Below are 24820 nucleotides of genomic sequence, written 5' to 3'. Positions count from 1 at the left end.
TTATTTTACCTTCTTATAATTTTTTAATAAGTTAATAAGTTACAGAAGTATTACTTATTAACTTTTCTATCTCACATCAAAAACAATCCCAAACAGCTTATATATTTTCAAAGAGTTAATAAGTTACAAGTTAATGAAAATAAGCAATCCCAAACAGCCCAAGAGTCGGTGAACCAACCCAGTCGCCCACTATTAGTGCAACCTAAACTAATTTTCCTTTTCTTTTGTATTCCATCTAAGCCAGATCATTCAACCAACTAAGATTTAAACATTCAATGGGAGTAGTCGAAGAGCACCATGTCCACGTCGCATCCTGTTGACTCAAATCATATATATATTAATTAGTAATTAGTAATATTATTCTAAGGTTTGTGATGAATCAATTATAATTTTAAGTTTTAAATCTTTATTGAGGTAAAGTTAAAATCAGATATCGTTAAATCCCTTAATAGTAACTTATTTATAAAAGACTATAGTTATATTGTCTAATTCTGGATAAGTATGTTTTGGAACCACAATGACGGTTGAAGTGTCGTTGCTATAAAAAGCTTATAACTGTTAACGAGGCGCAAAAGAGGTGGCATTGAAGCAGCAAGATGTCAAAGAACCAAGCAAAATTATTTGAAACGGATGAAAAAAACTGTCACTGATGTAACTATTTGAAAGTCGTTAGACCCGCAACGAAACGTGGGGTCGTTTACTAGCTATTAGAATTAAGAAACATCTTTGCGCATACACAATTGACTATTTTGATACCTACTTTGATACACTCATGTTGCTACAATATCCACTATTGGGCTGTTAATTGCTCTAACAACTATTAACAACCTTGTCACTCCCAAAATAGATATTAAAACAGCATTCTTAAATGATGAATTTATTTGATGTGGAGACATATATGCAACAACCATGAGGTTTTATTATGCAATATAACAAGCATAAGGCGTGCAAGCTGATTAACTCACTTTATGGATTAAAACAATGAGTTTGTATTTAACATTACATTTTCAAGGATCAAGGTCATAAATTACATCACTACAACGTACTATTCAGTTAAACATACATAGATTATATTTACTTTGAGACGATACAGCACCAGGCACCTGACTCTTCGCCAAACGCCTTATAACCATAAAATGGCTGAGAAAACCTTTTTCATTTCTACCCTAGCATCACCAACCACAGCTGATTTCACACGCCATGCAATATGATCATCGGGCCTAACCAAAATGGCACCCCGATGTGTCATTTTACATATATCCCACCATGATGATGGATTTGACGGATGTCTAACTTCGACAACATCAACATAGTTTTCCCATGGTGCCAATGATGTTTTAGTTCTTGCATCCCCATTCACTAATCCGTTTGGCCACATAACACAAACCTTAACCAAAACGTTATGTTCATTTGCGACTTTTAGCACAGCATGAGCTAACCTATAGGATGAATCTATAGGTGCAATTATGAGAAGAAACTCGACTTTGTCTCTAGATATAAGATCCAGTGTGGAAATTATCACCTAACACATGTAATAAGAATCAGAGGTCAATAAAAACATTAGTTTTCTACAGACGTGTTGGGTAATAAATTGTCTTTAAATAAAGTCGAAACAAGTGGGGTCACGTTGAATTGACCCGCAAACGCATTTTGTACATCTTTTAATAAATAAAAGTTTGGCTTGTTAACTATCGCCCTTAAGGCAATGATTAGCATTTCCCATAAAAATATAATCTAAATCTTATATAAAAAACGTTTTATGACAATGTATTTATCTAAAATAAACTTCAAGCAGCTTTCAGCCCATTTAACCCATCCCAATCTTGTTAATTTAATTATGTGACCCGTTTAGGGTCAAACACGACCCAACTCATCCCATTTTCATAAGTATATGGAAATACCTCTTTTTTGACTTCGGATAAAACCCTAACATTCATATGAGGCAACCTTGAACCCGGGTCTGCTGAAGGAATATGCTCCCGCCTACGACCCGTAGGTGGTTCTGGTTTAATCGGTGCACCCTCACTGTCAACTTCAGGTACCAGTGCTCCTTCACGATACCTGTGATGTATAGCTTCAAGTTAAAGTCAAACTGGTGGTTTGACTTTTGACCAACTATATTTTTTTATTTTTGTTATGAATGAATCAGAACGATTTGTTTGTCAAGTACGACTATGAATATGTTAATTCAATAATAATGTTTGACCCATTAGAGATAACATATAGCCTGAACCGGCCCGTTCACAAGTCAATGGGCCAAAAAAATCGGCAGCTTTATAAAGGTCATACCTGAAACCTAAATCCTCTGCAGGGAACTGAAGTTGAAGGCTTTTTCCTACCTCAAAAATGCGTCTTACTTTAGCGAGTCTAGAAGATCCAAGAGGATTATTCTCATTTAGAACAAAATCTGACAGCTGTGCACGACCCAAACTGAAAATTCCATCTAGCAGAGTCTTTTGAAGTGTTGATGGTAAGATTGAACCTACTGTGTTATTAATAACTTGATGTACTACAGAACAAAAAAAAAGCGAATCGCATCTTATGAACAAATAAAATCCCAGATGATAAAATAAGAAGACTGATTTACTGCACTTTGATACAGTACCTGAATTTGCAGTAGCTGGATCAAGACCAAGTGCAGCAGGAACTGCCATTGCTGCTTGAAAATTTTGGATGCTGAGATCAGTATTGAAGAGTGCAATCTGCCGGTCAAATAACCATATTTAGCTTTAATTTGGGTTAATACTTAATACCACTAAAAAAACTATCTTTCTCATTTTATATGGAAAACCAGCTATTTAAAGTCCCTGAACTTGTTAAATTTATCTAAACCTGTGAAATTAACAGTAAATGCCACTTGTTTGCACAGTCAGCACATTAGTGAATGCATGTATACTTTTTGCTGGCATCGATAAAAATTTGATACGAAGATTCTAAGATTATAAATCTATCAATTAGACCATTATGATCATTACAAATAAACTAGATTATAGATTTATCTATTTGACCATTATTTCAGGTATTTGACATATAATCAGCTTCTTAAAAAAGAGTGTGAAGTCAAATATTGCAAATTTCATGGGAATGATAAACTACAGGGAAAATATATGAATGAAAAGCAAGATACCAATACACGATTATACCCAAAAACATGTACTAAAAAACAAAAAATAGTACCGGCTTACGCTCCATCTCATAAGTGGGAAGAATAGACATTGGAGCAATATCCTTGATGATTGCAGCCAGTTTCCATGCAAGGTTATGAGCATCTTGAATACCAGTATTCATCCCTGCAATAATTTTATATTTATCAATTAATAGTTCCACCTGCCCCAATAGCCCCTAAAAAAATATTGTGGGTAGTGTATGTGAAGACCATTGAATCGATTGCATATCAGAAACGTGAGGGGCGGCTAAAAAAAACACGCCATTGGATTTACGAAATGAATTTCCTATATTTGCACAAAACGAGAAAGGAAAAAATCTTCATACCGAAACCACCAGCTGGAGGAAACCGATGAGCAGCATCACCAGCTAGTATTATACGGTTCTCACACGCAAGATACTTCTCGGCAACTTCAGCATGCATCACCCATGGTTTTATCTCTACCACATTGATGTCTGCCAGCTCATGCCCTACTAATTTGAAGATTAACTTCTTACATGTCTACAAGAAGTTGAATATGTTTCAGTAAATAATAACTGTAGATGCTTTATATTAAGTTTAACAATTGCATTAATAGCATGCAGAGATTAACAATTGCATTAAGGGGAAAAAAGTACCTCAGACGTGAAATCCTCAAACTTTTGTTGTGGTGGATAGAACGGCATCTGTAAAAGAGTAATATAGAAACAGAAACAATGCTTCAATCTCCATTGGATAATAAACTAGAAAAACTAAAAAAGAATAATAAAAAGACAAAAATTCCAGGACCTGCAATATAAATTCTCCTTGCTTCAAATCATGAGCAACAAGAACACCAATGGCTCCAGGGTTAAAAATAAAAAATAACATGCCAGGTTTCTCATACATTAAATACTTCCCAAGTTCTTGACTCAAAAAATGGACACTAACAAGCTTCTGAATGTCTTTTTTACCTCTCAATTCTATTCCAACGAGGTTTCTGACTGTACTTCCTGCACCGTCAGCGCCAACTAGAAATCTACATGGGATCTTATTCTCTACGTGCTTCCCTTCCTTAACAAAAGACATGGTTACATTTATAAAGTCGTCAGTAGGTTCAACGATACACAATTGTGTCCCATCAGTATCTCTTTTTCCGCCAGGTGTCTATGATTCGACCCCTCGTTACCACGAATCGTGAATCCAATGGCTTCAAGTTGCTTAATTAGCAACGCGTTCAGTTTGTACTGTGAGAAATGAGCCACGGATAACGGACTCACAATCTGATCAAAATCTGCATATGATAGAGCAATTACCATATGATATTCAGCTCATTGAGGGTAAATGTGTCAAAAAAATGTTATATACGGGCCAAACAAGCATCATATATATTTGCATTATAAGAATGTCATCAATAAGCTGCACGGACCTTGAGTTTGCATATGGTCTACTGACCCTATAACAGAACCAGTTAGCGATGTGCAGTATATAAACTTCCTCCAAAGTTCGACAGGCGGTTGAGACCTTTGAATCTCCTCCGCTGAACCATCTAACTTGCGAAAAACCTGACAAGTAAATCTACATCTGAAGAACCACTAACCGTACCCCGGGCAGATTACGGGTAACCTGGGGGTTAGATAGATGTTTCCCACGAGGGGTTGGACCCGGCAAAGATGGTTCTTCTGATAACCTGCAAAACAGACACCGTGAGCTCGTCACTGAGAAGGAGGGGGGTTCCTCCTTGTGACCACCCTCCGGCGTGAGAATCAGACTAGATTGCTCTTGAATATAAATGTATATTAAGAGATTGCTAGAGCGGATATCAGGTATAATATGATGATAATGTGATAAGATGAGATGATCATACCATTTGGGGTATTTATAGCCGAAGGTAGGTTTCCAAGGAGGTGTAGCCTGCTGAATAGTATTCCTGTTCAACCAACTGTGGCCTACGCACGTGCCATGCTGGTAGTTGGTGGGTAGGCAGCGGCTGATAGTGACCAGGCCTGCTGTGTACTATTCCTTTTCCACCAACTACAGGCTATGCACGTGGTATGACAGGAGTTGGTGAGTAGGTAGCGGCTAATAGTGACATACAGTACAAGAGCATGCTGCTCGCCATACTGTTGTCAGTGAGCTGTCGTATCTTTGGTCAGATCTTTTGCCCATACCTCGTCAGGTACAGTACAAAAGATCCTCAGTATCGTACGGACTGGCTCATTTGGGCGGGAGTATTCCCCCTCCCGCCTTTGTGCGGGACTGTTCCCGGCTTGCTCATTCCTTCTTCAGGTGACTGCTGAATTATTATGAGAGTTAAGCCTTGTGCGTGTAGCCATGCTGCGCGGGTAGCCTTCCCTGATGGCTGGTATCCGTAACTGCGGGAACAGGCGGAGTACTTGACCATTGGGAGGCGTTTCCTGCGGGGACAGCTTGCGTACCGCACGTGAGGACGTCACGTCTCTGAGCGTGGTGGGTCCTGCTGATCCAGTTGGTTTCTGCGCAGACGTTCCTTTAGTTAAGTCTTGCGGGTTCAACCGCGCAGACGTCCGTTAAGGAGTCTTGCGGGTTCAACTGCGCAGACGTCCCTTTTCAAGGTGAGTCTTGCGGGTCCAACTTGGCTCTGTTGGGACCTACCTCTTCAAGTCCCCCCAGTCCAATGTTCTTCTCATGAATGTTTAATAAAGTGAGGTGAACTTTTGGACTTAAGCAAAGGGTTTTTGAAAAGGGTTTAGTTTTAAGGTTTTCCATGGGGATTCTTCCCGCGGAAGTCCTAATGTCACGCAGAATTTCCCACTGTTCTGCTTGATCTTTGGGTATGATGCGGGTAGGTCTGTAACCTCCTCGCAAGTCAGGAGCGTTGAGTACCTCTTGTGTAGATTCTCCATGAGGTTTTGGTAGTTTTGAACATAGTGATCAATTATGTTAAAACCACCAATTCCATCTTGAAGTTTCAAACAATCTAGTTCTCGACGTTCCCGCTATGCGGGGATGTTATTCCCGTTTGCGCAAGCATGGCCCAGAAGATCCTTCTTGGTTTCATTTCCCTGCGGAGTGCTAGGTATGTATAGGGTTTTGCCTTGACACTGTACCCGCACTCGTCTTATAGTTACTTTACTCCCAAGGTATTCCTGGCGTCAATTCCCTGCAGGTGCTAGGTATGTGAAGGGTTTTGCCTTAACACTGTACCCGCACCCGTCTTATAGTTACTTGGTTGCCGAGGTATTCCTGGCGTCAATTCCCTGCGGGTGCTAGGTATGTGAAGGGTTTTGCCTTAACACTGTACCCGCACCCGTCTTATAGTTACTTGGTTGCCGAGGTATTCTTAGCTTCAATTCCCTGCGGGTGCTAAGTATGTGAAGGGTTTTGCCTTGACACTGTACCCGCACCCGTCTTATAGTTACTTGGTTGCCGAGGTATTCTTGGCTTCAATTCCCTGCGGGTGCTAGGTATGTGAAGGGTTTTGCCTTAACACTGTACCCGCATCCGTCTTATGGTTACTTGGTTGCCAAGGTATTCTTGGCTTCAATTCCCTGCGGGTGCTAGGTATGTGAAGGGTTTTGCCTTAACACTGTACCCGCATCCGTCTTATGGTTACTTGGTTGCCAAGGTAAGGGGTATTTTCCCGCTTACTTTTGAATCTTTTTGAATTTTTTTGAAATTCGAAGAGTTGGTGAAAGGATAAGAACAGTCCAAACCTCTGAAACGTCGTGCGACGGTTTCTTCTGACTGTGTCAGGACGTGCAGGAAGTTATGGTGACGTGACAGTACATGGTCATTCCAGACGCTTTTTCAGGCGCGTGGGCGCGATTTTTCGGGCGCGTGGCCGCGAAATTAATGGTACGCGTCCTTTCAACAGCTGTTGCCAGCTTGCTTTTTGCCACGTGTCATAGTTTCATTGCACCTTCGATTTCTCTCTCTTCCGCATTAAATTCCTCGCATTAATTGCGATTAGTATATAAAGGGGGAGTGGGTTCTTTGTAATCCACACTTTCACTTCTCTTCATCTTCAAAACGATTTCCGGCGAATACTCACCTTTTCAGGCAAGCATTCTCTTGAAATCGTTTTCTTCTTTCATCTGCAAGATGTCTTCTCACGATCTCGAAGCTACAGCCTAGGAGGCTGTGGTGTACGCCGATGACAAGAGTACTGCTGGCGAGTGCCAGTGTGCTCTGCCTGTCGATTTATATCAGTACATCGTCAGGAAGTTCATGCTCGAGTCTCTCGAGCCTGAGTTTCCTGAACCCCATCAGACGGTGTATGATGCCCCCAGAGGCAAGATCGGGGTATATGCTGCATTCTTTGTTTATGGGAATCTTAGGTTCCCATTGACAAAGTTTGTGTACCGTGTCCTGGAAAGGCACGGTGTGCACCTGACCGAGGTGCACCCGATGGCGATCGCGAAGATTCGCCACTTCGAGTGGGTGTGCCGGATTTTGGGCATTGAGCCCTTTGTCGACCGCCTGATGACCTTCTACTCCTGGAGGTGCATCCAGGGGTGGTACTCTGATAACCCGGATCAAGGGTTTGAAGATTAGCGCAACCGAGCGCAGTCTTCGCTCATGGAAGCGAGAGTTCTTTTTCATCTCCGCTCGCGCCATCCCCCTTGCCATGAAGTTCAAGAATGGGCAAGCACTTCCCAGCCTTCACGCCTCCAACTACCAGGAGGCGGAATGGTTCTCTAAGATATCCCGAGTCCAATCTCCGGTTTACCGGTTTGCGGAGTCCGGGATGGTGATGCTCGGGATGAGCCGAGTGTGGAAGGATGCGGATGCGCAAAAGATCCCAATCGTCCTTGAATACGGTTCGAACTCTGTTCCTTACGGTATGCTCTGTTTCTTTTTGTTGATTTAGAATCTCTTCTAACTTTTTTCCTGTTTATTTCAGAGGGCAACGACTTGCAGTCGCTCTTGTATCCGCGGGAGGCTGATAGTCCCGCTCGGATGGGTACTCGTGATCTAGACGAGAACGAGTTGCCCATCCTAGAACAAACGGCGGATCGGTTCGTGGATGTCTACCCGCTAGGCCACGAGATCCTGAGCGCCAGGCGGCCAGGTAAGGCGCTATTCAACCCTCGACCTCTCAATGTTGAAACCTCTGCTGGAATTCCTCTAATCTTATGTTCTGATGAGGAATCCGCAGATGGTCCTCCGTTGGTGCGGAAGAAGAAGGCTGCCGGCGGGAAGGGGAAGGAGAAGGTGGCCTCCACTGCCGATCCGGTGCCTCGGTCTGATTCAGAGGCCGAGAGCGAAGAGGTGGCGGGGAACCCCGGTGGTGATAAGACCACTGCTCCGGAGGAAGCGACGACTGTCACCTCCGGAGGGCCCAGGATGACAACGGTGAGCGGCGCAAAGAGGCCGGCTCCATCGGGTTCATCCCCGCCTGTCCGCACTTTTAGGCTCAAGAAAACCCGTAAGTACAAACTTTATTTTTAACTTCATAGCTTTCCATCATTAATACTTATCTTCTTTGTGCAGGCGTGGATGTTGACGCATTCCAGGGTGGAGCGCAGAGGAGTACCCCTCCGCCCATGACGGTAGGCTTGGTCAGCCTACCCGAGGCGACGACCCAGGCGGCTGCGCCTGCGCCTGCTTCCGCTGGTTCAGTTGCTCACTCCGTTGAGCCGACTGTTCCAACTGTGATGACATCACCGCCGGCTGTCAGTGCCATTTTTACTGCATCTTTCACTGAGCCGGCGGTTATTTTTTCTGCGCATTCCGCAGCGGCGACCACGGTTGTGAGTTCACCTCCGGTGAGTTCACCTCCGTTGGTTTCTACCGCGGCGGCCTCCATGCCTCAGACGTCGGCAGCTACAGCCGATACTTCAGGTATGCTTGGGGCTTATCGCCAACCTCTGCCTCCTTCCTATTAGATAGATTAAGTTTCTATTTAAATTTGTTTATATTAGAGGGTGCTATGTGTAACTAGTTTCTCTATTTAATCCTTTGTAATCTTCATTATCAATATACAATCAATATACAAAATACCAAAAGGTTATTTTGGTATCAGAGCCTAGTCTCTGTCTGCCGGCCCTAACCCTAGCAGCCGTCTTCTTTTTTTTTCCGGCCATTCAATTTCCGGCTATACAACAGCTCTTCTGCCGATCAACAACAAACCCAACAGCTGCTTATCATGGCCACGATGAGTCTCTTTTCCGATGCTGCCAAGACCACACACAACTCTCACAAGTTTGGTTTCAAACTCACCCCTACAAACTATGGTTTCTGGAAAGCCATGATTCAACCGTTCTTAATCACCAACAATCTGTATGGTTATGTTGATGGTTCTATACCTTGTCCAGCAGCCACGATCCAGCCATCCTCACCATCAGATTCTGGTCCTGCGCCGTCACCACAGGTTAACCCCAACTATGCGACATGGATTTCGAATGATGCTCATATTCGCATGCTTCTAATCTCCACTATTTCCGAATCAGCTTTTGCACATGTTTTACACAGCAACACATCAGCAGCCCTCTGGTCAGCCCTCGAACAGGCTTATGCTCCGAACACGGCTTCCCGGGAATTTACACTCAAACAACAGTTGCTGAAAATCGAGATGAAGAGTGATGAATCGGCTGAAGCATATCTGGAACGTGCACAACAGTATGCTGATGCCTTAGCCAACATTGGTGAGCCTTTCAAGGACAAGGACTTGGTTATGTTGGTGGTTTCTGGCTTACGGGACGAATACAATGGTCTCAAGAGTAACATTCTTACCCAACAATCACCCACACCCTTTTGTGACCTAGCAGCTTTATTGTCTGATTATGATTTTATGATTCGCAAACACACACCCACGGTTACACCAACCCAAGCTTTCTCGGCTGTTTCCAGCTCTACACCGTCCTCGGCAGCCCCTAATTCACCTTTTGACAGCCCCACTGTCCAAGCTTTACAACACCTTGTTAGCCAACTTGGTCTATCACTACAACCTGCTCAACAGCAGGCAAACAACTCCCAACCCCAAGCATTTTATACCAACCGTCCAGGACCAACCCGGGGTCGTGGTAACTACAACAACCGACGCGGTCGCGGGTCTTACAACAACAACCGCAACACTCATGGGGGAGATCGAAGTCACTTTACTTGGGCTTCTACTCAAACCACTGTGTTTGGGACTTGTACTAGGTGTGGGATTGGTCACATCCCCTCCCATTGTCCTAACCGTACCTCTAGTTCTCGCGGGGGGCGACCATCTGCAAACTATGTAGACTCTCGGGCCAGCCAACAACGTTACACATGGGACATTGGAGCTACTGATCATGCGTCTCCGGAACACTCAACTTTTGATTATTCAGAACCATACCAAGGCAGTGACAGTCTTTATGTAGGCGATGGTAAGGCACTTCCCATTCTTCATATTGGTTCATCTCGTTTCTACTCTCCAAACAAAACTTTTCACCTTAAAAATATTCTTCACGTTCCAACCCTTAAACAAAATTTAATCTCTGTTCAAAGATTTTGTCATGATAATAATGTGTTCCTTGAATTTCATTCTGATTTCTTTTTTGTGAAGGACGAGTCTACACACACTACCCTCCTCACGGGTCCAAGCCATGATGGACACTACTCGTTCTGCGTTCCAAAGATTCAAGGAGTTCCAAAAGTTGCCTTTTCAACCACTCGTGCTTCTTCTCAAATTTGGCATCAACGGCTTGGCCATCCCCATCATCAGCTTTTAAATTCTATGCTTTCTAAGTACTGTTTACCTGTTTCGAATAAACCTTCTGGTAGTTTTGTTTGTGATTCTTGTTTTGTAGGAAAATCTTCTAAACTATCATTACCTTTATCCGATTATAAAAGTTCTCATGTTTTGGATTTAGTTGTTTGTGATGTATGGAGTCCTGCTTCTATTCCTTCGTTTGATGGTCATTATTACTTTCTGTTATGTGTTGATCATTTTTCTAAGTTTATGTGGTTCTTTCCCTTGAAACTTAAGTCGGATGTCTTTGTTACATTCAAACAATTTATCACAATGGCTGAACGACAATTTAAAACAAAACTTAAATCTGTACAAACCGATTGGGGGGGGGTGAATTTCGCAAACTCTCCCCGTTTTTCCTAGAACATGGCATCATTCACAGACTCTCCTGTCCATACACCAGTGAACAGAATGGCGTTGTTGAACGACGTCACCGGCATGTTGTTGAAACTGGACTCACCTTGCTCGCTCAATCTCATGTTCCACAAAAATTCTGGCACTTTGCATTTGGCACTGCTGTTTATTTGATAAATCGCATGCCATCTCGCAACAATTCTAATCTTTCACCCTTTGAAGTCCTTTTTCACCGCAAACCTAACTTCTCCTTTCTTCGAGTCTTCGGGTGCCAATGCTACCCTCATCTCCGCGCCTACAACTCACACAAACTAGACTTTCGCTCCATTCCATGCGTCTTCCTTGGGTACAGCACCTCTCATCACGGATATCGGTGCTTTGATATCCAAACCGAGCGTATCTATATTGCTCGTCATGTTCGCTTTAACGAATTCCAGTTTCCGTTTCACTCATCCTCTTCTCCTACTCCACCATGCCCTAACCAGACACCATCTTTCTACTCTTCCTACCCAACACACCTCCACAACTCACCAAATACACCTCCTGATTCACCAATACCATCCACGACAACATCTTCACCTAACTCGGCCCAATCTACATCCACAACTACTTCTACATCTTCGGCACCTACTCCACCACCACCTCCACCACCACCACCACCTCGTACCCGTCCACCCAACCTTCGTCCGAACCCACGACAGCCCGATCGTTATGATCCTTCAGCTTTTCACACTCACACTGCTCCCATTTCTGAACCTGAATCCTTTACCATCGCTAACAATGACCCTCACTGGCAAAAGGCTATGGCTGATGAATACTCAGCTCTTGTGCGCAACGGCACCTGGTCTCTAGTACCACGTCCACCTAACACGAATCTTGTTGATTGCAAGTGGGTATACAAGATTAAACAAGATCAATCTGGAGCTGTCACGCGTTACAAAGCGCGTCATGTTGCCAAAGGTTTTCGTCAACAACCAGGTGTGGATTATCATGACACTTTTAGCCCTGTTGTAAAAGCGACGACTATTCGATTAGTCTTATCACTCGCCACAATGAAAGGGTGGCCTCTGCGACAACTGGATGTTCAGAATGCCTTCTTACATGGCACTTTAGAGGAAACCGTGTATCTAAAGCAACCACCTGGTTTTGTTGATCCACAGAAACCTGATTATGTATGCCTTCTTCATAAGTCCCTCTATGGACTTAAACAGGCTCCTCGGGCATGGTTTCATCGGCTCTCCACCACTTTACTAGCTCTCGGCTTCAGAGGGTCCAAAACGGATCCTTCACTGTTTATTTATTCACACCATGGTATACTTTTGTATATGCTCGTCTATGTGGATGACATTATACTCACAGGCAACAATCCAGCGGCCATAGAACGAGTGGTTCACAGCCTAAGTAAAACATTTGCTGTACAAGACTTGGGTAAGTTATCATATTTTTTGGGTATTGAGATTGTTCCCCGTGGAAAGGATATTCTTTTATCTCAAAAGAAATACATCCTAGAACTACTTTATCGAGCCGGCCTTTCAAAGGCAAATCCGGTTCCCTCTCCCATGACTACTACCACCAATCTGTCTCTCGATGATAGTTCTCCTTTTGACAACCCGGTACGTTACCGTCAAACTGTTGGGGCGCTCCAATATGTCACTTTGTCTCGGCCGGATCTCACTTTTGCAGTCAACAAAGTCTGCCAGTTTATGCAATCTCCTACGGTTAACCACTGGTCAGCTGTCAAACGTATTCTACGGTACCTTCAAGGCACTGCTGACTATGGTCTAATATTACGACATGATTCCGGCTCCTTACTTCATGCTTACACTGATGCTTCCCTTACGGCCTTCTCTGATGCTGACTGGGCTGGGAACCCAGATGACCGTCGATCCACTGGGGGATTTGCTATCTATCTTGGTAACAATCTTGTTTCTTGGGCTGCTCGCAAACAAAAGACTGTCTCTCGGTCATCTACGGAGTCTGAATATAAGGCGCTTGCTGATACTGTTGCTGAACTTACATGGCTTGAGACTCTTTTACGTGAACTATGTGTTCCGGTCACATCAGTTCCCACATTGTGGTGTGATAATTTGGGAGCCACTTATCTGTCTGCTAATCCTGTATTTCATGCTAGAACAAAACATGTTGAAGTGGATTTTCACTTCGTTCGAGAAAAGGTTGCTCAAGGGAAGCTTGATGTTCAGTTCATTTCCACACAAGATCAGATTGCTGACGTGTTTACCAAAGCATTACCATCACAACGATTTCTGCAGTTACGATCCAAGCTACAGGTCGACTCCCGGCCTTAGCTTGCGGGGGAATATTAGATAGATTAAGTTTCTATTTAAATTTGTTTATATTAGAGGGTGCTATGTGTAACTAGTTTCTCTATTTAATCCTTTGTAATCTTCATTATCAATATACAATCAATATACAAAATACCAAAAGGTTATTTCTTCCCATCTGCCTGACCTCTTGGATGGATTTCCATTGGGTTCAGGTGATGGGTTTGGCGGCTATCGGCCTGTTGTTGACCCTACAGGTGCGTAGTGTTCTTTTGGCCCTTTTTATATTTTTATCATCTTTTCCTAACTGCTTTGTTTTTTGCAGCGTCGGATTCCAATGAAGTGTATGTTCCACGATGGAACATCCGCCGAGGAACAACCTTTCGCACACCTGTGGAGTGCGTGGAGTGGGCTCGTCACGCAGCTTCCAGTGGTGCGTTGCGGGAAGCCATGGCTAGCTACCAGGAGGGTAGGCTAACCAATGAGCTTCGGGTTCTCCTGGCCCGGATGCAGCCGCGCGTCGAGCTGCTTTGTCGTGAAAACGACAAGTTAAAAGCAGCTCGCCTTCAGGAAGTAGCTCGGGCGCGGGCTGTCCGGGAGGAGAACGTAAAGCTTACCGCAGTGGCTGCGGAAAAGGAGAAGGCCTTCAAGGCCCTCGAGGTTGAAGTTCATGCCCGTCTCGAGGCCCGTTCTAAGGCTGCCCAAGCTGTTAACGAACAGCTTCGGCTGGCTAAGGAAACTGCAAGGAACGCAACCGAGAGGGCCACCAAGGCTGAAGCTGTTGCTAAGCCTCTACGCGTGGAGAATGAGGAGCTTAAAGCCAAATTAGAGGCTCTCCAGCAGGCTCATGATGCCTTGGCGATGGAAGACGCCAAAAAGCTCCAAGAGATCTTGGACCAGAGGGGGGTGCTTGACCACACTGAGCGGAAGCTAAAGGGCGTCGAAGAGGCTGCTACAAAGGAAGTGTTGCTTGCCAACCTTAATAAAAGTGAAGCCGAACGCGCCTGTAACCAAGCTCAAGCTGCCCTCCAAGAAGCTCTGGTTGCCAAGGAATGGCTTCTTCGAGAAGCGTTGTCTCAGGTAAGCTTTTCATGTCTTTACGCTTTTCTTTGTAAATAGAAAAGGTTTTGATACTTGTATTTTTTCTTGTAGGTTGTGAATCGAGTCTTCACGGAGACGTCTTATGACGATGCTATGAGCGCAGCCCTCAACGCTTCTCATGAGGATGGGGAAAAGGCCGGTTTCCTGCTTGGTCTAGGGTTCGTTGAGAAAGGCATCCCGCCTTCCAACTTCCCTTTATTTGATGTAGATACTGAAGCTGTATACGACCAAGCAGTGAATCAGTATGCCGCCTTCCCGCATCCTGTGGTGGAGAAGGTGAACGAAGCTGCTGCTGCTGATGATGGGCTAGCTATCCTTAAAGCTTTCCTTGAACTGCCACGCTCTACTGATGGTGCTGGTCCAAGTGGAAGTGGCCCTGAAGCTTGATCCTGAAGATCCCTTCCCACTGCTAGGATAGGTTTAGCTTGTATAGATTTATATTCTTGTAGGCGGGTAGTTACCCGGCCATTCTTGTAATGAATATTATGAAATATAAATCTTTGTGCGGGTAAGACCGCTATTTTCACTGGATTCCTTGCTTTATAAACGTTATATGACTTGCATACTTTAGTTTAAATTAGCAATTTTCCAAGTGTTTAGAATAAGTTAACCTTTGAACGTGGTAGATAATAGGTTGAAGTTTTGCTTCCTCTTTCGTGATTGTGCGGGTAGGACCGTCACTTGCACTTTGTAGGATGGCTAAACTTTACCTACATCTGACCTGCGTGGAGGTTTTCCTCATCTTTTTTGAAATTTCTAAGTGTTTAGGATAAGTTAACCTTTGAACGTGGCAGATAATAGGTTGAAGTTTTGCTTCCTCTTTCGTGATTGTGCGGGTAGGACCGTCACTTGCACTTAGTAGGATGGCTAAACTTTACCTACATCTAACCTGCGTGGAGGTTTTCCTCATCTTTTTTGAAATTTCTAAGTGTTTAGGATAAGTTAACCTTTGAACGTGGCAGATAATAGGTTGAAGTTTTGCTTCCTCTTTCGTGATTGTGCGGGTAGGACCGTCACTTGCACTTAGTAGGATGGCTAAACTTTACCTACATCTAACCTGCGTGTAGGTTTTCCTCATCCTTTTGTTAGAAATTCTGTTTTGAATAAGTTATCCGTTCGACGCGCGGTTGTCGATAGGTTTGGTTTCCTCTCATGATTTGTGCGGTTAGGACCGGCACTTTCATTTAGTTGGATGACCAAAGTTTACCTATGACTGACCTGCATGAAGGTTTGCCGTTTTTTGGGTTTATGCGGGTTTTGCCGCCTTCCCCACGCAACGACTTTCCACGTAATTATGCGGTGAAAACCGGCATATCCGTGTTGAATAAATTAACCGTTCGACGCGCGGTTGTTAATAGGTTAGTGTTCAGTTTCCTCTATCATGATTCATGCGGATAGACCGGCACTTTCATTTAGTGGGATGACTGAACTTTACCCTTTAACTGACCTGCGTGAAGGTTTGCCGTTTTTTGGGTTTATGCGGGTTTTGCCGCCTTCCCCACGCAACGACTTTCCACGTAATTATGTGGTGAAAACCGGCATATCCGTGTTGAATAAATTAACCGTTCGACGCGCGGTTGTTAATAGGTTAGTGTTCAGTTTCCTCTATCATGATTCATGCGGATAGACCGGCACTTTCATTTAGTGGGATGACTGAACTTTACCTTTAACTGACCTGCGTGAAGGTTTGCCGTTTTTTGGGTTTATGCGGGTTTTGCCGCCTTCCCCATGCAACGACTTTTCACACTTTTGTATGCGGTGAAAACCGGCATCAGTGTTTGAAAGTTCATAAAAGTATAAATGTAGAATCATCAGCGTCGATGTTCTAAGGAGAATCATTTCCATTAGAAGTGGCTCTGGGCCTTTTCTTTACAAATTTGGAATTGATCTACATGCAAACTGTGTAATTGAGTTCCTTTCCATGTTGTTGGGATGGGAGTGCCATCGAGCCGATATGCACCTAGTTCGGGATCTCGTTTTTTGCGCAGTATGTAGTCTCCAACATTGAAGCTGCAATTTTATTCGTGTTTTCCCCAACTGGGGTTCTACACGCATCAGTCTCGTCTGTTGTCTTTCCGCCTGGGTATTATTGAATCCCAGAGGATGGTTGTTTACTGCACTTGCCCCAGCTTGGGTAACTGGGGTAGTGTTCGTAAAATTTACTGCACTTGCCCCGGCTTGGGTAACCGGGGTAGTGTTCGTAAAAACTGTGTAGTCGGTATTCCCCCCAGTAGCTGGGGTTGTGGTTACCGGAGTTTCTTTAACCATCTTTCCAGAAGTTTTGAAAAAACTGGAGAAAAATGAAGTTCTAGCTTTTATGCACGGATGGCGCCAATGAAGAAACACTAACCGTACCCCGGGCAGATTACGGGTAACCTGGGGGTTAGATAGATGTTTCCCACGAGGGGTTGGACCCGGCAAAGATGGTTCTTCTGATAACCTGCAAAACAGACACCGTGAGCTCGTCACTGAGAAGGGGGGGTTCCTCCTTGTGACCACCCTCCGGCGTGAGAATCAGACTAGATTGCTCTTGAATATAAATGTATATTAAGAGATTGCTAGAGCAGATATCAGGTATAATATGATGATAATGTGATAAGATGAGATGATCATACCATTTGGGGTATTTATAGCCGAAGGTAGGTTTCCAAGGAGGTGTAGCCTGCTGAATAGTATTCCTGTTCAACCAACTGTGGCCTACGCACGTGCCATGCTGGTAGTTGGTGGGTAGGCAGCGGCTGATAGTGACCAGGCCTGCTGTGTACTATTCCTTTTCCACCAACTACAGGCTATGCACGTGGTATGACAGGAGTTGGTGAGTAGGTAGCGGCTAATAGTGACATACAGTACAAGAGCATGCTGCTCGCCATACTGTTGTCAGTGAGCTGTCGTATCTTTGGTCAGATCTTTTGCCCATACCTCGTCAGGTACAGTACAAAAGATCCTCAGTATCGTACGGACTGGCTCATTTGGGCGGGAGTATTCCCCCTCCCGCCTTTGTGCGGGACTGTTCCCGGCTTGCTCATTCCTTCTTCAGGTGACTGCTGAATTATTATGAGAGTTAAGCCTTGTGCGTGTAGCCATGCTGCGCGGGTAGCCTTCCCTGATGGCTGGTATCCGTAACTGCGGGAACAGGCGGAGTACTTGACCATTGGGAGGCGTTTCCTGCGGGGACAGCTTGCGTACCGCACGTGAGGACGTCACGTCTCTGAGCGTGGTGGGTCCTGCTGATCCAGTTGGTTTCTGCGCAGACGTTCCTTTAGTTAAGTCTTGAGTGTTCAACCGCGCAGACGTCCGTTAAGGAGTCTTGCGGGTTCAACTGCGCAGACGTCCCTTTTCAAGGTGAGTCTTGCGAGTCCAACTGGGCTCTGCTGGACCTACCTCTTCAACATCAAAACAAAATACATCTGTTCAAATCTAATAATTCTTCAACTTATTTAACCAACTATTTTCCTGCTGAACTAACATAACCTACATACATACCTCCATAGACCTATTGTTGATGAAATGCGCCTGCGGATGCTTCGAAAACGCCGTGCTTCTTTCCACAACAGCACACTTGATACCAAATAAAGGAATCAACAATATTCAATGTGTAATTGAAGAATTTGTGATCTCTAATTGAATACATTTGCATTGAGTATTATACCTAATTTGGTGAGGAGAACAGAGAGAACGAGTCCAACGGGACCGGCGCCGACGATCAAAACTGGCAGAATTGAGGAGTAATTTGATGATAACTGTCTCTTTTGTATATAATAATCACATGAAATTTGTCTACGAATTCGGTTATTTATATGAAGCAATTGACTGAATCTCTTACTTGTGACTCCTAAAACCCCCATTGCAGGCAGAGATGTGAGGGTTTATGAGTTATGAGCTTCTTTCTTTTCTTTGATATGAAACTATAAATATGGTTAAAAGACTTTACACAACTTTGACTTTATTTTATTTCACTTTCGCCAATTTTCTTTTTCCTTCTTAACTTCTCTACTACTTTATGAATTTCCTCCTAGAAAACTAGTGTATTATATCATGTTTCACTATTATAATGCTATATATTTTCAAAGTTGTGATATTTGTACATTTTGCTTAATGGGATATAAAAGTAAATGGTTTGTTATAAAAGCATACCCTTTACAATTAAGAGGATGACAGACAAATCAAAAGAATATGTACACATAAACATGTTTTTTTGTTGTGTTTATTTGTTCAGAAAACTAAGTGACCGCTCGTTTAAACACAATATACACATGTAAAGGGACACACATAAATGAATTTTAAAAATTTAGCAAAACCTACTTTGCTAGGATTGAGGATCCTCAAGTGGTTAAAACTGGTTACTATTCTACTAACGCACATAAAAAAAAATACTTTAGATATATAAAAGACTCAAATAGAAATGTAGAAATAAACGAATTTAAAACTTAAATAATTTCAATCTTGAATAATCTCAATGATAAATATTTCATACACATTATCATCATCATAAAGTGTATTTATATCTATACTACATATCATACACCAAACAATGGCAAATTAACAAGTTTTTAATTTAAGAGTTTTACAAGCAAGAAAACACATAGTACAACTTTCTATGCGGACAAAAATGGTTTTTCTAAAACTCACCTTTTATTCACTTTCATTTAAACAATCCTATACCATCAACTATATTAAAGTTTTATAAATTTAAAGAATAGTTACAATAATTACCTTTAACTTTTTATCTATATGTTATTTTTATTTTCATTTTTAACCCAACTTGCCCCTTGATTTTTAAGCGTCACTAACTTTTTCCTACGTTAATATTTTTCAAAAAGAAAATTGCATCGTAAAAACGAGAATGTTTTGCTGTTTAATTTGAGAATGATATTGTTATAGTTTTTTTTAGTTAAAAAAAATAACATTTTGCGTAGAGGGCTTGCGGTCTGGTTTTCAAATGAATCCGTGAGCCAAATTGTTAGTAACGGTTTTTTGTCGTCGAAAACCAAAACCGAACCTTTGAAAATTTGAAACGAACGGCCAAAAGTTAAAGCAAACAATCAATTGTGAAATCAAACCAATAAACGGTTTGAACATGCTTTACAGTTTCAAACCTAATAATTAAAACCCATAAACTTGTTAATACGTCAGCGTATCCAGTCTGGTAGTCTCGGTGTGTAAATGGTATAATATCGGTTTCGAATGACATGCTGAGCCAGTCAAATAACACTATCAATCGTATACTTAAATAAACAAATATCCTTCCCAAGTGCCCATGAATGCTTGTCATGATGCCCCACCTAAATGTGTTGGGTTTTTGGCTTTCATGCGGTGTTCGGGTATATTATCTTTAAGAAAGCTAGACATAATAACTTGAGGGACCATTTTATTAAATTAATTTGCTTGATTTAAGACCATATGGGACTATGGGTTATAACATTGTACACGGCATACCTGTTTTTTTGGTCATACCCTTCTAGTTTATGCTACGTGGGTCACCAAGCCACCAGTCGTAAATGTTTAAGAGTTTAATGACTTTCTTTAGAGTTTTAATTAAAGAACAATATCGACTTGTTCAAGACAAATATAAGGAAACGTTAAATACGTAACTAATTTTAGTTTAGTCAAAAAATCACCAACTTTGAACACCAATCATCTAGCAATTATACATATATTTAAGATTGGGCAAAAGCTTGGACGAAAACACGGAGGGACTGAACTCAATACGTACAGTGCTTTTTGTAAACGGGCACCCTGGGAGGACACAAATTTCGAATATAAACAGGTAAAGTGACACGAAGTATAAAATATTTCAAATAAAGCAAAAAAACAGGAGGGGGCAGCCGGCATGCTTATGCTTCGCCCCTGTTTAAGATACAAAGTGTGAGGTTTGCTTTCTCAGACTTTTACCACCATTTGTTTCTTTGGTGTTTGGCAATAAAACCACTTAGCTGTTAAGAAAAAAAAAGGTTTGTTAAGACTTTTGAACATGTAATGCATTTAACCCGCTCCTCCACAACGTGTGGGTAAAATACTTGTTATTAATATAATTGTTAACTAATGGAGTAATGGGATAAGAGACATGAAACTCTGAATATATTTCCATACAAAGCACACTATAATATTAACTCTAGTTCAGCTTCCATTGTTAAAAACCAATTAATTTAAAAACTTAACACTCATAAAGAAGCCATAGCACAAATGATGTCTTAGAAGCTTATCATACGTCCACCGGTCCAAAATTTAAAGCACAAATGCATGCAAATATGCAATTAAAACAAGTGTCGATTGATTTGATTCATGCATCATCTATACCAACATTATTCATTCTCAAAAGTTGAACCATCACCAACCAAGAAGTAAAAGCTTCAACAACGCCATTCGAATAAAGAGTCCATTTTTCGCTTGTCTAAAGTATGCCGCTCTTGGATCGTCGTCTACCTCCACTGTGATCTACATATAATCAAACAAAAAAAAAGGAAACTTCATTATTTGCATCATGAAATAAACAAACATCTTCATTATATGCACATCCATACCGAAATAAATGTTTTTTATTGTTTTGTAATGTAAAAGATAAAAGTTAAAATTTGTGATTCTGATGCAAGTCCAACTTTATGCCTAGGACTAATTTCATATTTTCATCTATATCCTTCTAAAAGATCAAAATATCATATATATACCAAGTTACTGACGGATGAATAAATATGATATTCTTATTGTTTTGAAAGTGTAAATATGATATTATTGTTAAAGATATGAAATGGCATATTATTTTTATGATCAGTTGGGTTTACGCTTTACCTCATCAAGCCTTGGAAGAGGATGCATGACGACTGCATGCTTTTGCATGACACTTAACACATCACGGTTGACAATGTATTTGCCACGGGCTTCATCATAAAGATCAACTCGTTCCCCAAACCGCTCTCGTTGGATACGAGTTTGATACACAACATCACATTTAGATGCCACTTCCATTAGATCTGCACTTTCTTCCCATTCGATTCCTTTTGATGTTAAGTACTCCTTAATGTCATCCTAGAACCCCATTTTTAACCAAGAAAATATAAATAAGCACATAACTTCATAAACAAATGTATGATCTATTATGTGTATATACCTTCATTTTGACGACTTCTGGAGAAACAAAGTAGATTTTGACATCATTGTATTTGGCTAAAAGATAAGCAAGGGATCGAACGGTTCGGCCATTAGCAAGATCGCCTACTAGACCAACTTTAATACCATCTAACTTTCCTATCTCTCTTTCAATAGTGTACACATCAAGAAGAGCCTGTTGCATATGTTACAAAATAAGTAATCCAAAGATAATAAAACAAATGCATGAAGACTGTGGTGATTAATGATAAAGAAATACCTGAGTAGGATGTTGTCCTGGTCCATCACCAGCATTAATAACAGGAATATTAGCGGTCAAGGCGGCTCTTCTAGCAGCACCACTTTCAAAATGCCTCATTACAATTATGTCTGAATACCCTTCAACTGTCCTTATTGTATCTAAAAAGAAGTATCAAAACAAAACGATTTGAAAGATATAAAGGTGGCAATTTCATCCCATTTGCTTGTTAGTGGGCTGATTTGGTTTCTGTTTTATGTATCTCAAGTGGGTCAAACAAAAGTTAGCTTAAAAAGGAACGGGTGGGTTGAAAGTCGTATGAAGTATGATTTTAATGAATACAAGTACACAACCTCCCAATTCATTTTATTATTATTATTATTATTTTATTATTATATTATTGAAAGTCGTATGAATCCGTAAGCATAAATGGCATATTATCCGTAAAACTTCTAGATGATGGACGGAAAATCTATAACCTCAAAAGGGTAAATATTTTATCTCAGGCGGGTTAAAAAAGAATTTAGTTAAAAATGAAATGGGTTAAAAGTGTCCAAAGTCTGTTCTAATGCATGCATCTTCATGAATCAATTTACTCAAGAATTTTGTTATTCCTATGATAATATTGCTTTTATATATATAATTTATCTCATTCATAAAAAAATTAAAAGAGGACAACAAATGGGTTAACACAATTATCACAATGACTATTTATAAAAAAGATTTTAAAACTGGAGACGAAATCAATGTGAGTCAACACAACCAGAGGTTCTGTCCCAACTAGCCAATACTAAAAGAAGACTCATTCCAACTCGAACTGTTTTCACACATTAGCAGATCCACTAATCTCTTCACTTCAAATAAAAAAATCAGATAAAAAGAGAGCACGCCAAACGGTTTGAATGTGTTATTCTTTTAATTCATACGAGCATACGACCTTCTAACCCGTTTCATTAAAGATTCATATACTAATTGTGATAATATTGTTTCTCACTTCCTGTAGCTATAAGCCTAAACTAGCAGATTAAATATTTACAAAAAAATAATTAAAATTACCTTCAAGTGTCTCTCCTTTTGCAGCAGATGAAAACTCGCGTGCATTTTCAGTAGTCAAAACTTCACCACCCAACCGTTTCATTGCAGACTCAAACGAAAGCCTGGTTCTTGTTGACGGCTCATAAAACAGAGTAGCCATTAAATAGCCTTTCAAGATCTGGTTTCCACGTGACTTTTTCTCAATCGTTTCCATTTCACGTGCCACTTCAAATATCGCACTCAAAATCTCTCTATCAAACTGTTGTGCTTCAATCACATCATCAAGTTGAAACAATTCCCCTTTCAAAAAAGCATGGTTCTTTTCAACTTCTAGCGCCCTGCATTTGCAACTGCTTCCAGTTTGTTTCGATGGCATCGAGTTATTCCAGGTCAGCTTCATACCAGCCACGTCAGCAGAAATGCAGTTTTTTGTGAAAACACTTGGTTTTTTGCATATTGATTCATGACTTTGCAGGGTCTCAAGCCATGTAGGTGCAGAAAACACACAAGATGACATATTTCACCTGAACAGTGTTTTTAACAAATTTGCGGTTATGTGTATATTTATCAACTTACAACTTTTGGTTTATCTTGAATGCATAAAAACAATGAAAGGTATATTAGAATATGCATTAGCATTAGGATTTTTTTATGTATAACCTTGTATTTTCCAAATGTAAGTCCATATAAGACACCAACATCAAAGTCATACCAACTTCCATTTTTATATGTATTTAAGAGGGAATAATAGAATATGTGACATTGTCACCTAATAGGCTGATAGTAACCAAGAGTCTTGACTGTTTTACTTATTGTTTTGTTATAAAAATCACTACCATTGTTGTGGATTCTTTTATAAAAGTTAAAACTTAAGTTATCTAAATGGAACAGACCGAAACTTGGTTGCTGAGTATTTTTCAAAGTTAAAACAAGGAAAAGTCAGCGAATAATAACCAAGTTTCACAAGCGTTTTTAAACAAATATTATAAGAATATTGAAAGAGTAGAATTGAGTTTAGTGCAACAGAAATCAGCTTCCTGTTTGATGATGTTACCCTTTGAGTCCAATACATATAGCATTTTTGTGTTTCTAAAAATGTTATAACATCTCGTTGACTTTGAAAAAGTCAAATCCAAGCTATTTCAATATTTTGTTTTTTAACGCAATAAAAATCGATAAACCTAAGCGTCCTTTGTAATCTTCATTCAGAAACAGTAGTAATTATTATCTCTAAATGATGGATTCTTGTAACGATTACGTACGAAGAGCGATTCTAAGCATCAGTGAGCAAGGGTTTTTGATGAATGAAATTGCAACGAAACATCGATGATATGATAGGTATCAACAACGGAAGGAAGATGAGAACTTACCACGATTCGTATTGATACTCACTACTGACGATTGAAAACCTTTGACTTCATTTGGGCTAAAGACCCAACATGTATCATTTACCTTTCCTTTTTTCTTTTTTTGCTTTTTTCGTTTTTAATATTAACAGAAATCGAGTGGCGGGGTTTCAATAAGGTTAAATTTTATTAAATCTTTTAACCTTATATTATCGTACGTCATGTGTAAACTTAACGTAATTTTTCTCTCGTTTGGCTTCTTCAACGGCTTATGCCTTATTCATTGACGTTCATACAAGTGCAATTATCCTTAGTAGATATTCAAAGGTTTGAACTTGAGAAGATCATGCAAGGTTGGGTAAGAGATGGCATATAAGTTTGAGCACAAAACTTGTACAACAAGAGGTTTAAGATACAACTTTTTCTCTAGGTTTTTTTTTTATGTTTATAACGGACCATGTATAAAGATAAGTCTTTTTTTTTCTTTAAGAATCCTAACTGTTTTTACATGAGACTAATATTGAGTCTGACAAT

General features: G+C 41.1%; 1 protein-coding gene and 1 pseudogene across 2 annotated transcripts; both read right to left on the bottom strand.

Annotated features, from left to right (window-relative positions):
- Nucleotides 1-1049: 1049 nt before the first annotated feature.
- Nucleotides 1050-18122, bottom strand: LOC143569021 (uncharacterized; annotated as a pseudogene). The gene is made up of 10 exons (XR_013141662.1): nt 18047-18122; nt 4554-4689; nt 3935-4418; nt 3784-3831; nt 3493-3667; nt 3178-3290; nt 2606-2702; nt 2290-2509; nt 1902-2061; nt 1050-1522 (listed from the first exon to the last, which is right to left on the bottom strand). The product of XR_013141662.1 is annotated as an uncharacterized LOC143569021 (transcript).
- A 2730-nt stretch (nt 18123-20852) lies between these two features.
- Nucleotides 20853-23457, bottom strand: LOC143569020 (aspartate carbamoyltransferase 1, chloroplastic-like). The gene is made up of 5 exons (XM_077055028.1): nt 22962-23457; nt 21927-22066; nt 21669-21842; nt 21350-21586; nt 20853-20998 (listed from the first exon to the last, which is right to left on the bottom strand). Exons 1-5 carry the CDS (start codon nt 23455-23457, stop codon nt 20891-20893), a joined length of 1155 nt encoding a protein of 384 aa, XP_076911143.1. The 3' UTR covers nt 20853-20890.
- Nucleotides 23458-24820: the final 1363 nt, after the last annotated feature.

Source organism: Bidens hawaiensis, unplaced genomic scaffold, assembly GCF_021521415.1.
Source record: "Bidens hawaiensis isolate Kalapana, Puna unplaced genomic scaffold, B.hawaiensis_p1.1 tig00024293_1, whole genome shotgun sequence".
Taxonomy (NCBI): domain Eukaryota; kingdom Viridiplantae; phylum Streptophyta; class Magnoliopsida; order Asterales; family Asteraceae; genus Bidens; species Bidens hawaiensis.
The sequence above is the reverse complement of the archived record's forward strand: the minus strand, read 5'-3'. Positions and strand labels throughout refer to the sequence as shown.

What these genes read in the sequence shown, in the direction of transcription:
- LOC143569020 (XM_077055028.1), bottom strand. Translation starts at nt 23,457, where the DNA reads ATGTCATCTTGTGTGTTTTCTGCACCTACATGGCTTGAGACCCTGCAA. An exon ending in AAAAGGAGAGACACTTGAAG is followed by an intron (nt 22,067 to 22,961) that starts GTAATTTTAATT and finishes ACTTCTTTTTAG; the next exon opens with ATACAATAAGGACAGTTGAA. An exon ending in CTCTTCCAAGGCTTGATGAG is followed by an intron (nt 20,999 to 21,349) that starts GTAAAGCGTAAA and finishes GATTATATGTAG; the next exon opens with ATCACAGTGGAGGTAGACGA.